We start from the raw sequence: 14,737 nt of genomic DNA on the forward strand, positions 1-14,737 counted from the left end.
GCCTTCACAAATTGCCATGGAGGCAAGAGCAAGCGTGGTAGAGGTAACAACGGTGCAGTCATGGTCTGAAAGAAGAGTTTCTTGTAACCGTCAAGGGGAATGCAGTGGACGATTACGTGAGTTGAAAGAAAGTTGTTTCAGGTAAATGGTCTTCAAGCTACAGATATAAAGATATTGGCTGCAAGCACAGTCACCTGCAAAACGGTGCTGCACACACCACCCAGACACATGCGTTGCCAGTGAAGAAGGTAGCAGCGAATAATCTCCTACAAGGGGTGGTACAGCAATGGTGTGCACTTGGCACTTAATGATCACTAATCACCTTTTACTGAAGGTAAAGTTGGGTACACACAAAACAATAATTGGGCCGAACAGCCAATTCTCGCTGCTGTGTCCGATTATTGCACAGTGTGTACAGAGCACCTAGGTCTGATCATTTTGATTGGCTTATCTGCTGCACAACATTTGTTGGTGACCATGAGCCAATTATCGTGCCAAAAATGTAGTAAGTATTGTGTACACTGGAAATTGGATGTTCTGTGGATCATTGTATCTCTCAAAAAAATAAATAAATAAATGTGGATCGGTTCTCCAATATGCCAGTTATGTAAATTGCTTTAGAGTAACCTCAAGATAGCTCTGAAAGACTGCTCCCTCAGGGAGTATTGAGGATTAAAGCTGGGTATCTACTAATGAATGTCGCCCGTTCCATTGAACTGGCGATATATTTATAGTACATTGCCTGGTCTTCGAACTATGTAGTTCACTGATAAATCTGATCTGTGCAGCACAGCAGATGGCCAATATACCTGAAAGATATATTGGTCATCCTCTGGTGTGTACGGGCGACCCGCCGATCACCCGTACACATGCTGCAGGGCCAGGTGGTGACTGACAGCTCAATTTAAATGCCCACCCATTTGAGCTGTCAAGTCCGGCACATCGGGCAGACGATTGGTAAGTGTACACAATCGTCAGGTTGGCCCCGTCGACCTAGTGTGTACTCCGCTTTATCCCATCCTGTTGCAACATCTTTGTTTCTTATTTTCAAGAAACAATCTATATAAATGGTATTGCCACATTTGTCTTGGAACTTAAAACCCTATTCTTTAGTATCTATCTATTAGATACTACATAAAAACAATGTCCTATGGAGGACAAAGCCTGTCCACAGAGCACATTCCTGCATGTATAATTGCTCTGGTAAACAAGCTAAATGTCAGGGAAAAGGATTTTTGTTTAATAAAAAGATCGCTAGTGAATAATCGGTGATAACGTAATTGCGTTATAAGAATTATTGCAAGCTTTCAACACTAGCTAAGCCCACCTGGAAGATTACAAGTGAAGTTAATTGCGTGAATGGAACTTGTACAATTTTTTATTTTTTTTTATACAACTAATCTATGATGTGATGTGGGCAGCACAGACTGAGTAATGGTTAGCATTACTGCCTCACAGCACTGAGGTTGTGGGTTTCATTCCTACTATGGCCCTAACTGTGTGGAATTTGTATTTTCTCCCCATGCTTGCATGGGTTTCCTCCCACATTCAAAAGAGATACTGGTAGGCTAATTGACTCCCAACAAAAATAACTCGTGTGTATGCATGTGATAGGGAATATAGATTGTAAGCTCCGTTGGGGCAGAGACTGATGTGAATGGCCAAATATTCTCTGTAAAGCGCCGCAGAATGTGTGTGTGCTATATAAATAACTGGTAATAAATAATGATATGTTTGCAAGTGAAATGTCTTTTACTGGCCTCAGGAGATGTTGGTAGTAATCTGCCTGCTTGGCTTGTGTGTCAAATGATTGGATCTCTTCTGGTTAAGCCATATAGCCAAACTGGTCACTAATTCTGGTGCTGGAGGCAGGATCAGCTGTAACATGACCTGTTCTCCTTCTGGTAGTAGCTATTAGAAGATTAGTAGACTGTAGCCATAAAGGCATAAACATATCAGCAAGGATACTCAGGTAAGCTGTGACATTTATGCAATGTTCAATTTTGTTAAGGTATGGGGGCCTAATGTGTGCCAAGAAAATATTCCCTACACCATCACCAGCCTGAATCGTTGACACAACGCTGGATGGGTACATGAATCATGTTGCTAAATTCTGACCCTACCACCTGTATGCCAGAAATAGAGATTCGTCCGACCAAGCAAAAATGTTTCCAGTATTAAACTGTCCGTTATAGGTGAGTTTGCGCCATCGGTTTCCTGTTCTTAGCTCACAGTAGGACTCTGTATGGTCTTCTGCTAATGCCCATCCACTCCTAACACGTAGCACAAGAACTTTGAAGTGGTATTATGTATACAACTGTTGTAACACCTGGTAATTTAAAATACTGTCTCATTTCTGTCAGCTGGTCATTCTCCTCTGGCCCCTCTCATTAACAAGGAATTTTCAACCAAAGAACTGCTGCTCATGGGATGTTTCTCTATAAATTAAAGAGACTGATTGTGTGAAAATATCAGAAGATCAGCAGTGTTTGAAATACTGGCATAAACAATCAGTCATAGTAATTTACACCATGTTTCTTCCCATTCTCTTTGAATTTGAACAACAGTTGAACCTCTTGACCATGTCTATATGCAGTTATGCATTCAGTTTCTGCCGTAATTTAAAATTGGATTTACGTGAAGGTTTATCTAATAAAGTGGCCAATGAATATATACGTTTCAGGGTATGTATAAAATGTATACAATTAAGATTTATCCTAAGTAAAATAGTATGTCATATATATGTATATTTTTTATTTTGCATTCATATGGAGCGTACACACGGTCAGATTTGTCAGACTTGTCAGATTTGTCAGATGAACGATTGGACGATTTGACCAAAGTTTTGAACGATTTGAACGATTGAACGATTTTTGACTGCATTAAAATGAATGGAATCGTCCAAATCTGACTGCAAACCCATCAGATGTCAGATATCGTTATCTGACAAACGGGAACGCGCATCGTTGATCGTCCATCGTTCAGGCATGTCAGATATTATGAACGATTTTCCATCAGATATGAACGACTGAACGATTTTAAAATAGTTATCGTCCATATCTGAAGAAAAAATCTGATCGTGTGTATGCACCAATACTGAACATACATTCATCCATGGCCCAACTTATTAGACATTCCTGCTTGTTGGTCTAGGTTTCTACTTGGTTTCAAACAAATGTCTATTTAAAAAAACACATTCTGCCTCTGTATTGTTGCTGACCATGTGCATCTTTTTATGGCCACAGTCTTGCCTATCTTCTTATGGCTACTTCCAGCTGTAACATAAAGCATATGTCTTAAGTGATGGTTCTACGAACATGACAAGGAGTCAATGCGAGATTTGCAGCATGAATGTGCAGGCAACAAATCTACATTAACGGCATGATGCCATCATGTCAACATGAAATACAATCTCTAAGGAATGTTTCCAACCCCTTGCTGAATCCATACCACAACACAAATCAGGCTGTTTTGGGTGCAAAGAGGGGGAGGGGGTCCTACCCAATACTAGAAAGGTGTAGCTAATAAAGTGGTCATGGATTGTATGTGATTTAGGCAGTTATATAAGTATGGTTTAATTGATATAGGCATAGAACCAAATGTAATAAGTTTGCTTTATTAAATATTGCCACTTTAAATTTGACTGCTAACGCACCAAAATCTCTGCAGTTTCAGAATCCCGCACTCTATTACATTTGGTCCATAGTCTCTTTAGGAATGAGAGGCAATACTTCCATAATCTAATAAAAGTGATTCTGACTTTCTCGTGGTGATTACATTGTGTTTAGCAGCTTAAAGTGGCTAGTCAATAACTGTATTTGCTGCACAGATGCTGTAATGGTTAGCATTACTGCCTCACAGCACTGAGGTCGTGGGTTCAACTCCCACCTCGGCCCTAACTGTGTGGAGTTTGTATATTCTCCCTGTGCTTGCGTGGGTTTCCTCCGGGTACTCCGGTTTCCTCCCACACTCCAAACATATACTGGCAGGTTAATTGGCTCCCAACAAAATTACCCCTAGTGTGTATGTGTGTGCACATGTTATAGGGAATATAGAGTGTAAGCTCCATTGGGGCAGGGACAGATGTGAATGGCCAAATATTCTCTGTAAAGCGCTGCGGAATATGTGTGCGCTATATAAATAACTGGTAATAAATAAATAAATATGATGTGAAAATGTACAGATTTTTATACAACTATTGAAATTCATTGAAACAATCTCCCTCTAGTGGAAAAAAGTTAAATGTAATTTATAATACAAAAGTTGTATTTAGGAGCTTTTACACACATTATTTTTTTTTCCCGGCAAAAACCCAGGAATCTCACTAAGGAGGAGTTGTACTAAGCCTTAGAGAGTGATAAACTGGAGAGACGTAAAGTACAAGCCACTCAGCTCCTAACTGTCATGTTACAGGCTATACTTGAAAAATGTCAGGAGCTGATTGTTTGGTAGTTTCACTCTCCACTTTATAACTCTCCAAGGCTTAGTACATCTGCCCCTATGTCTGAAAGGGATATTATTAAAAGACTTTTTTTTTTTAGTTTTTTTTTAAAAATTTTTCTCCATAAATTAATGCAAATTGGTTTAAAAACATGTAAAAAAAACAAAACAATATGCATTCTATGTTTGAATCATATCCCTTTCAGACATGATCCTTGCTCTGACCCAGGTTTTGAACACTGCTTAAACTAGGGGTGGTCAATAAGCATCCCCCCAGCTGTTGTAGAACTACACATCCCAACATGCCCTGCCAGTTTTGCTACTTAGTCCAACAAGAGCTGCAGGGGCTGCTTATTGCCCATCCCTGGCTTAAACCCTTGTCTCAGCTAGGGACCCCCATTCACACTACACCTTGGACCTGGGAAATTCCTGGGTCAACCCCGTTCACACTGAACCTGTGTCTGCCCTGGCATTCAGTGTGAAGCATTGGAAGTAGATGCTTTTTTGGGCTCATAATTTGGTATAAAAACCTGGTTCAGTCCCGGGAACAATCCTGGTACCAAGCAGGGTCGCGGACCTGGGTCGGGTCTGTTCACACATAGCCGAGACCCCGGGTCAAGCTGTAAGCCCTGGCTATTTGATCTCCAGCTTTTATTGGAGATTTGTTTTTGGGTCTCCTGAGACTCTAAATGAAATCTCTGATAGCTGTAGTTAACGGGTGTAAAGACCCACGTAATGCATAGGTCTGTGAACTTATCACGGACTCTGAGTTGACAGCCGTTAACTGCTCTTAACACTCCTTTTTAACGCCCGGTGAAAAGGGGTTCAGGTACAAAAAGGGAGGCTTATTGAATAGCCTCAGGTGATAAAGCCCAAGGCTACCTCCCTTTATCACCTCTGTTAAGATAACTGCCCTAATTGAATTTGTCTGAAAGTGGTATGTGCAGAAAGAGGATGGTTTATTAGTAAAGGTGTGTACACACACAACGATTTATTAAATGATTTAACTATAACAACGTTATTATCGTTCAAAAAATCGTTCAGTGTAAAACGATAAACGAACGATTATCGTTCATGCGTGTTCACGTTTGTCTATTTGTAGTTCAGTCAGACTAGCCAACTGAACGATTTTCAATAGAAGTTGCAACATTTTTCCTTCAACATACAGAAAATCGTTTATTATGGAAAGTAAAACCAACTACTTTGTAAAACGATTTTCATTCACTTTTTCAAGGGAAAAACTGAACGAAAATCGTTTTACTTATATCGTTGTGTGTGTGTACACACCTTTAGATATCTCTAATAGTAGTGAAGAGAATATTTTTGCTTAAGAATCTTATTGTATTGCCACATTTTATGTTCTGCACCTTTTTAAACACAACGTAAAGCAGTGATCAAATGAATACATATGAAGGCAACAAAACTCGGGCAGATGTCCAGTTCTTTCTTATGTGCCATTCCATAAGTGAGATTCATGATCTGCAAAAGGAGAAAAAAATAGCAGCCTGCTGTGTATAGAGTCCCAATCATGTATTGGTAGGGGCAGGAAACTGTGAGCTCTTTTTGGTACCTATCTTACTACATGTAACCATGTGGCCTTTGTGCTCCCCACAAGCTCTGGTTTAACCCCATGTGCTGCTATGTGCTCTGGGCCTGATTCAGACCCGCTCGCAAGCGGATCGATGGTGGCCCAGTGCGCACGCGTGAGCCCCGAAGCGAGCGCAAAAAGCACTCGCTCCGTGGCTTACTACCAAAGGGGCGGCTGTCGATGTTGATCGACAGCTTGCCCCATTTTGTAGGTGTGGCAGGGGGGTGGCTTCACAGTGATGTCAGTGGGAGAGCTTCCGGCTCTATTAGAGCCAGAAGCTCTCTGGGGCTTGCGGCCACAAGACCCTACCACAAGGGTCTTGTCGCAAGCCCGATGGTCTTGACCATCACGACCATCATCCTGGCCGCTCCAAAAAAAAAAAAAAAGCCCTGATTCAGAGCCAGCGCTCTTTCAAAGTGTCCGGCTCTGAATCAGGGCCTCTGTTCTGTAATTTGGCTGCTATGTATTTAATATTTCAGTATAGTTACACTAGTTTGTTTTTGCGATGCAGCAAACTCGCAAATATGGCAACATGCTGTTTGCATTACTACAGTAGTGTGTATGGAGCAAATAAATGTATAGGGGTGCTTGGATGCTAGTGACAGAATTATGCAAATACTGTAGCAGGGCTTACATGTAGACATCAGCGAGACTGGAATGAAGTTTGCTTCAATCCACCAAGCAGGTGAATCCTCATTTAAATGACTGTATTTGTGTTTTGCTTCTGAAATATAATAATTCTTACAGTAGATTGTAAGATGTGTTGGTGCTGAATTATATTTGTTATATTGCCATGATGGTAATTTATTTTAATACCAATTTGTTTCTTAGATCTCAAAAGGCCCTGCATACTGTACATTGTGATGCTGTGGACTATAAAATGGGATATTTCAAATTATTTACTGGCAGTTTTGTTCCTTCATGTAAAAATGGTCCAGGTGTGTTTCTGTGCCTGTAGTATAAATTTATTTTGTAGGTTCTTCAGATGCAGGGACTGATGTACCTAATCGTACAGTGTGCATATTACTATGATAAACTACATGGTAAATTGCAAAACACTTCTCGAGAAAGTAATTAGAGCCTGGCAAGTCTTAACCTGTATTTGGGTATGGGAAGAGATTGCTATCATTATCGATTTGCAAATCCTATGACTGTGTACAGGGGGCCTGATTCAACAAGGATCACTATTGCGTATGCAGCAGCAAATCCTTATGGAACTCGGCTGCGAATGTATGCTAATGCTTGCCAAATGGCAGCGGGCATAGAGACTCAAACTGCTGCTTTCTCACATGCGCACTACGTTGCACTGCGGCATATACACCAGTACCGTAGACTCTCATCGGCCCTCATGCACAATTTACACCAGGTCTGACCATCCACAGAAACTGCAAGTCGCGTTGCACGCAGTGAGTACTCAAAGGGCGTATGCAATCGCAGTGGCTAATTTATGCACACCCATGCAACGGCATTCAAGCTGACACTCCTTCCTTTTTTTATGACCAATACCCCGTCATCACCCCCAAATGCTCACAGCCTGTCACTTACTCTGCGAAGGATTGCTCTGTGCGTCCGTAATCGCAGCGCGGCTTTTACGCATGCGCACTGGTGAACAATCATGCGATCTGCGTACACTGGTTGCATCTGCAAACGCTGCTGAATCAGGCCCAGTGTACTGGTATGAAAAGAGTATCACGCAAATTTTCACACTTGATTCAATTTAATTTGCTGCTTTTATTTGGTTACTGTTTTCCCCCCAGCAATAATATACATACACAGCAGTGGGCTATTGGCTGCCCAGCAGCTCCCGGGCACACGTGTTGTTATCGCAGGCCAGCAGCTGTCAGTGAGAGCAGCAGCGGGTGTGTGTGTGGGGAAGGCAGCGCCTGGCTGGCAGCGGGGTGGCCAGATGCGTTCTGATTGTCTAGGCGCGCCTTAGCCAATCAGTGCAGAGAGGGGCGGAGCTTCCGGTTCATGGTGAAATCATACATCTGCTCGCCTGGAAGCACGCTGCTGCTAGACAGACAGTATAGTGACTGGTAGTAGTAGTGTTACTGCCCAGTGCCAGCCGCCTGCCTCCCAGTACTCACCATCAGTGGCGCGCTCTGTGACAACATGCCGGCTCTAAGGTAACCTCCCCTTCCCTTTACCTGTCTTCAGGCTGGCTATAGCATGTCATGCAATCTCTGCTGATGTGTACAACTTTTGCTCATCCATGCTGCATTCCTATTACCTCCTGCTGTCATGCATATGTTGTGCAATAGCTTTTTTTTTTTGTCTGCATGAAACTAGAGGAGAGCGTGAACATTAGATTAATTTTTAACCTTATTATACAGCTCATGCTTAAAATGAATATGGATATGCTTCAACAGAAAAGCAGAATTTATTAGTATGCTGCATTATTTTGCAGGGTCGGTTTAATACTAATCCAAAAATAATTTTTAAAAGGACAACGAAAAAAACCCTTCTGGGGTGAAAGGGATGTCTGTAGTACATATGCACCTGTTGGAATTCCCAGAATCTGAAATGACATTTGTCCAGCATGTGTTCAGGGAAAGTGGACTCTGGCATTTGTCAATATTTGCAATTTGCTAAATGTTGCACAATGTAAAATGTTAAACTTCTGTGACATCAGGCAAACCCCATCCTCTAGCTTTATCCGTCTCGGTGCCTGTGACATTTTGAAGCCATTTTAATGGCCTTTAGCGCCATATGTGACAATGTAAAACTGAGGGAGTGCTTTGCTGGAGTGCTAATTTATTTCTGGGCTAGTTTCCAATTTACTTGGCCCAATTGACTTATTCACTGACACAGTTACATAGTGCACTTGTGGCCTGTTCTCTTGAAGGACACTGCACTCTGCTAGCACAATAGAGTTGATAGAATTGACCACTTGACATATGTTATGAAATAGGCTGCATTGTGTGCCAGGAAAGAGTTCAGTCAATGGCTTTCAAGTGACAAATTTTTTTTTTAATTTCTTTATCAAAATCACAGTATGTTCAATATCTGACTTTCTAAGTATCATTATAAAAAGAAACCAGGGGTTGTGACCTCGTCCATATTTTAGTAAAGTGCAGATTTTATTGCTGCATTAGCTGTGAAGCTGTATTATTTAAAATATTTATCTGAAGTTTATCCTAAATTTCTCTGATTACATAAAGGTGCGTACACAGTTGAACACACTAGACGATATTTTACACGATTCGCCCGATTTCGACGCATTGGAATGACAATCATGTAAAATATGTCCAAATCGTTCGTGTCCACTCATGATGCCGATGCTCGTACATGTGTGTCATACATCTCATCTTCAGATCTTGCCTACTGCAGGCAAGATTTGCCAATCTCATACATGATTTTGTGCAGATTGAGCTTTAGTCAGATTGGACACCTTTTTTTAGCACCATATCTTGTCCTGGAGAGCCTTGGCGCTGCTAGGGAGAGTTCAAGGGAATCCTCACGATATCGCATCGTGTACACAGTCTAGGGCAGTGGTCAGGGAACAAGGGTAAATTACCCCACATGGGGTAAAAATTAAATTCCTGGGGGTAATGGACGGACAGCCGGGCATGCATATGAATAAGTTTATAATATAGAATGATTCATATTCATGCCCGGCTGTGCCGCAGGGAGGCTCTAAGCCAGTGTTGGTTAACCTTGACACTCCAGCTGTTATGGAACTACATAACCCAGCATGCACTGCTACAGTTTTGCTATTAGGACATGCTAAAACTGTGGCAGGGCATGCTGGGATATATAGTTCCACAACAGCTGGAGTGTCAAGGTTAGCCAACACTGCTCTAAGCCATACGCCCGCTGAGATGTTATTACCAGCGGGCGCCCAGCTCCTTCCCTGAAGTGCCGCTTTAGCCGGAGGCTGGAGTTCTCTTCTGAACTCGAGCTTCCGCCTCTCTCCATGCACACTATGGGAGAGACGTCATGATGTCTCTCCCATAGTTCTGAGGAGCAGCCAGGCGGACAGGACGGCGGCGAATGCAGGAGCGGGGATTAAGGTAAGTTGGGGTTTTTTTTTAGTACAAGCGGCACTACAGGGGCATTATATGGGGGCACTAAATGGGGGCACTACTAGAGGGGCATAACTATGGGGGCACTACTACAGGGGCATTATATGGGGGCACTACTACAGGGGCATTATATGGGGTGCACTACTATATGATTTCCTTCCTTTCAAATCAAGGGTGTAACGTCGTATCTAAATATATTTTGGGGTAAAAGAGTTCCCTGACCCCTGGTCTTAGTGTGTAGGCACCTTTTTTATATACTTTTCCTTTGGCTAATGAGGTGAAAGCTTGTTATGTCATCATTTGGACATCTGTATTGGTTTGATTAATTTCCTTAATGGAATTGAAATCTGAATCTTGAGAATAAAAAAATACAAAATTAAATGTTGCAGCCATGCTGTCTCTGGTGTGGGATGGGTACGGGATGATGCGCTAGGATACCAGCAGTCAGAATCCCGATGTCTGCATCCCGATAGAATACCGACACTTGTCAGTCAGTATTCTAACCCCACCTCCCTACTGTAACCCTCCCTCCCAAGTGCCTGACCCCAACCTCCCCCACCCCACACCCTAGTGCCTAACCGTAACCCTCCCCCCAACCCCGCTACTAACCTTCGGGATTCTGAGGCCGGATTCCCCGCGGTCGGAATATTCACAGGGTCCCACTGGTGTTAGTTTTTTGTTTGTTTGCATGTTAAAATTTGATGTCATGGTTATTTCCCCTTGTGAAGAAGCATATTATTTTGAGTTGTGTGCTCTTATATAATCAGCTGGCCAGAAACCTACCTGAACTGGGTGCAGATTTTGTGGTTTACTTATTATACTGTATATATAAAATGATTCCCATAGCACACTGAGCCGGATTCAGAGCCGGATGCTATTTGTGCGCGCTCGTTCAGAAAAAGGGGCTGGCTATTTAAATTGAGCGCTCGCTCTTTGCGGTCTGTTGACGCCTCTGTCTGAGCGAGCGAACGAAACATGCGCTCGCTATTTTGTAAAGACGCCCCCTGGCCGCTCGCATACTACATCATCTCCGCTATTTATTAGATTAATCGAGTACATCGAACGGCGTCTGAACTGCTCGCAGTGCTTGTGGTTTGATTTTCCTACTGCAATCATGCGAACAGTTCAGGCTAAGAGACAACCAAGTGACGTGGTCGATGACGCTGCTTTGTTAATTATGCACACCCTTAAAACGCCCGTTTTGACCGTTTGGCAAGCCTGCGTTCGGGTCTCCACTCCCCGTTTTCAAGCACCTTCCCCTGTTACCACCCACAAACACCTCATCCTGTCACTGAAATTAGCAGGCACTCGCTATTTTGCGAGCGCTCGATTTCCGACCCAATGACTGGTTGGCGCATGCGCATTACGACCCATATGCATGCGCAGTTGTGCGAACATCGCTCGGAGCGAACGAGCGGCCGCTTACGAGCGGCTCTGAATCAGGCCCACTGTCCATCTTTGCACATGTGTTGTGGGTAAATTCTAAAAACGCTGCATGTATACATAATTCTAGTTTCTCCACATATTAGTGGGTACTCTCAGATCCTTGATGGTAATTCATATTATATTTAGGTAGAACATGCAAATAAGTACTCCAAACAAAGCATAAATGTGAATAGCATGTTTGAGGACCATTTAGATTTGCAACCTTAGTAACTACAAAACAGATCTAGATTTTAATCCAGCCAAGAGGAAGAATTAAACAGACGAGTACATGCTGCCCTTTTTTTTTTTTTTTTTTTTTTTTTTCCCCCCACTAAAGTATTGGTGAGTTGCAAATTGTATGTAATAGAAGCTACATTGCCAGACAATCACTGTATTAGCACACAAGTAACCATTCTGATTCTTTTCCAGTGATCTGCAAACAAATCAGCACCGAATAACAAAGCTACAGATACCGGCAGCTTGGCCTTTCACCCTCAAAATCACTGGACATTACATTAGGCCAGATGTCACCAAACTTGTTCCTCAGGGCACCCTAATGGTCCAGGTTTTAAGGATATCCATGTTTGAGCACAGATTCTTAAATCAAAAGACTGAAGTACTATTTAAGTCTCCTGTGCCCAAGTATGGTTATTTTCAAAACCTGGGCTTTTGGGGTACCTTGAGGACCGAGTTTGGGAACCTCTGCAGTAGGCAATTTGATTGGATACCTGGCTGTCAAATAGAATCAATTTGCAATGACTTAGACGTTCTTGCAGTATTTGATCCATAACTAATTCCCATCCACTCCTTGTGCATTACATAGCCTAGCTGGACATACTCTTCTTGGCTGTCTCCTTCCTCACAAGCTTGTTGTCCCCCAGTTGAGAACCGCCGGCATAGTCTAACCCAGTGGCTCCCTAACTTTCTTGATTCATGGCTCTCTAGAGTATCAGCATTTTTTATTTTATTTTTTTTTTTCCCGCCACCCCTAGGTCAAAAGTTTGTTGACATTCAGAAAAAAATATTAAATGAAGTAAATTGTGCTTACCGGTCATCCTTAGGTTCACTTGTTTGGTGGTAGACATGGTTGTGCTTCTGTTTGTAAACCTAGTTTATGATTGGCGCCACCAGCACTGGTTTTGACCATAAATAATATTATTTAGTCCTGGATTATCAACACATGGCACCCCTGCAAGTGCCCAGCGGCACCCAATTTGGGAACTACTGGTCTGACCAAATGTGCTACATTGTAATAAGTTGTTTTGGAAAGGCTCTGCACAGGCATTGCTCTTTTTGTGCTGATAAGTTGTGTGTGATCCCACTGCTGTAAGGAGTAGATTGTGAGTTAGTTTCGCCATCTGTTTTCTGCCTGCATTTTTTTTTCTTCTTTATTGAAATATGCGATGCTGCTTCCTGTGATTGCTGCCCGGGAGTGTTGTTTTTAAATGAAATGCTGTATCAGAACATCTGAAAACTGTTCCATTTAGTCCTTGCGGGGACATAAAACAGTACACATGATTTCAGGTAAGGCTGCGTCAGAAAATGTTAAATTATATTAGTAACTCAAAAATTCCTTATGACATAGAAACTGTATTTACCTTCTAACAAAAAATCATGCAGTGCAAAATCACAATTATAATGATTTCAAACAAATAACACTTTTAAAAGCTACTGCTTTGTCCAAGCTGAGTCTCCATTTTTGCAGAGAAATTTGTTTTCTCTCCTTAAGCTTTATGGGTTCACACTCCTATTTCATATTTTTCATGGAGCGAAGAAAAACTGAAGTATGAGAAAAGTATAAAATAGCTCAGAGTAAGAAAATACAGTAAATTACCATAGATCTCATTGTATTATGTTAAACAGGTTTTTCTAGGCTATACAGTGGAATTTCCAAGAAAATATCCATAGTAAAGAAAAACTTTTCCTTTTTATATAAGCTAAGCTTTTCAGTCTTATGCTGTAGGTATTGTATTTATATCTACATTGCTAATAGCTGGTACTATATACTTGCAAGAAAACGCACCGCACAAAAATGTGCGTTCGTTACACTAGAATGAGAAGATTCATGTTTCCCTGATCAATCGTGTCATTTATTTTCCTACGTCTTCCCATGCAGTCTAGTCGTTTACATAGAAAGTCAAAGGAAATGTCAGTGTGGAAAAGAAATATGGTTTGTTTTCTGTTCTGTCTGACATAACCTGTGGAAATTATTAACAAATGGGGAAATTACAGGGAGGGTTGGTTGGTGGGTGTTATGTTTTCTATAGTTTTCTTCAGTAAGCAACCTGCGTATTTATTAATCCCTTCGCCGCTAGGGCTATTCTCACACCTGTGCTGAGCCTATTTATGTTGTTTACAAGCTGGTCATCGTCTAACATTAATATCAGTCTTATGTTTTTTAAATGCAGTACCCTCAAAAATGTAGTTGTTTTTTGTATGTTTGTCAGGTGATTTTTGAATTTAGCAGAAAATGGCAGTAGTAGCTTGTGCTTTTTTTTTTCTCCTGACATTGCCTATAAAATATACACAAAATGGTTAAAATAGTATTGTTTGTGGGTTTTTATTTAGTATTGTAAGATGGCGACTCGAGGCAAGTGTGTGTGCGTGTGTTTGTTTTTTTTTTTTTTTTTTTTTTAATTCTTTCTAATGAACACCATCAAAAAATACTTTCTTCTGCTTTAATCAAGTTTAAGAGACCACAAAAAACATGTAAGTTTCCATCTTGAAAAGTAGACCACTTAACGCATTAAGGGCACCTCTGAGTTTATTGTGGCCAGAATGGGGTCATCTCTGTACTTGTTAACACTTTCTGTATAGTGTGTTTATTATCTTTTGATTGACAGACAATAATTGCTAACAGGGCACATTGTTGCAAACAATGCCTAATGAGGGAAATTGGGCCCATTTTTTACCCTTCCCCATTCCTTGGCTCTGTAAAGCTGGGTACACACGAACAGATATATCTGCAGATGATGGTCCTTCATACACACTGAACGACCATCTGTCTCTGGCTGCGGGTACCGCTAGCCGGGAGGGCTTGTCCCGCCCCCCTCCCCGTGGCCTCTGCTGCACCGACCGACCGTACACACTGCCTGATGGACAGATATCTGCCAACGGCTGTGAGCAAAGCCGTCGCTATATGTTTGTGAACGACGTCATTCACAGACATATCGCTGGTACACACAGGCCGACGGGTAACTGATATATTGGCCACTCAATTCTTCGGCCAATATATCTGTCCATGTGTACCCATCGTAAG

General features: G+C 41.8%; 1 protein-coding gene across 4 annotated transcripts in view; it reads left to right on the forward strand.

The window, feature by feature from the left end:
- ADK (adenosine kinase) overlaps positions 1 to 14,737 on the forward strand; it is a 266,402-nt gene that overhangs the window by 35,128 nt on the left and 216,537 nt on the right. The window contains exon 1 of one of the 4 annotated variants that reach the window (XM_088474987.1): positions 8,013 to 8,154. The exons of the other annotated variants lie outside the window; for them this stretch is intronic. Coding sequence (XP_088331113.1) covers positions 8,141 to 8,154 — 14 coding nt within the window. The 5' untranslated portion in view covers positions 8,013 to 8,140. Of the gene's footprint in view, positions 1 to 8,012; positions 8,155 to 14,737 lie in introns of those variants that run through there. 4 annotated transcript variants of the gene reach the window in all.

Source organism: Taudactylus pleione, unplaced genomic scaffold, assembly GCF_031769625.1.
Source record: "Taudactylus pleione unplaced genomic scaffold, aTauple2 ptg000157l, whole genome shotgun sequence".
In the NCBI taxonomy this organism is placed as follows: Eukaryota; Metazoa; Chordata; class Amphibia; order Anura; family Myobatrachidae; genus Taudactylus; species Taudactylus pleione.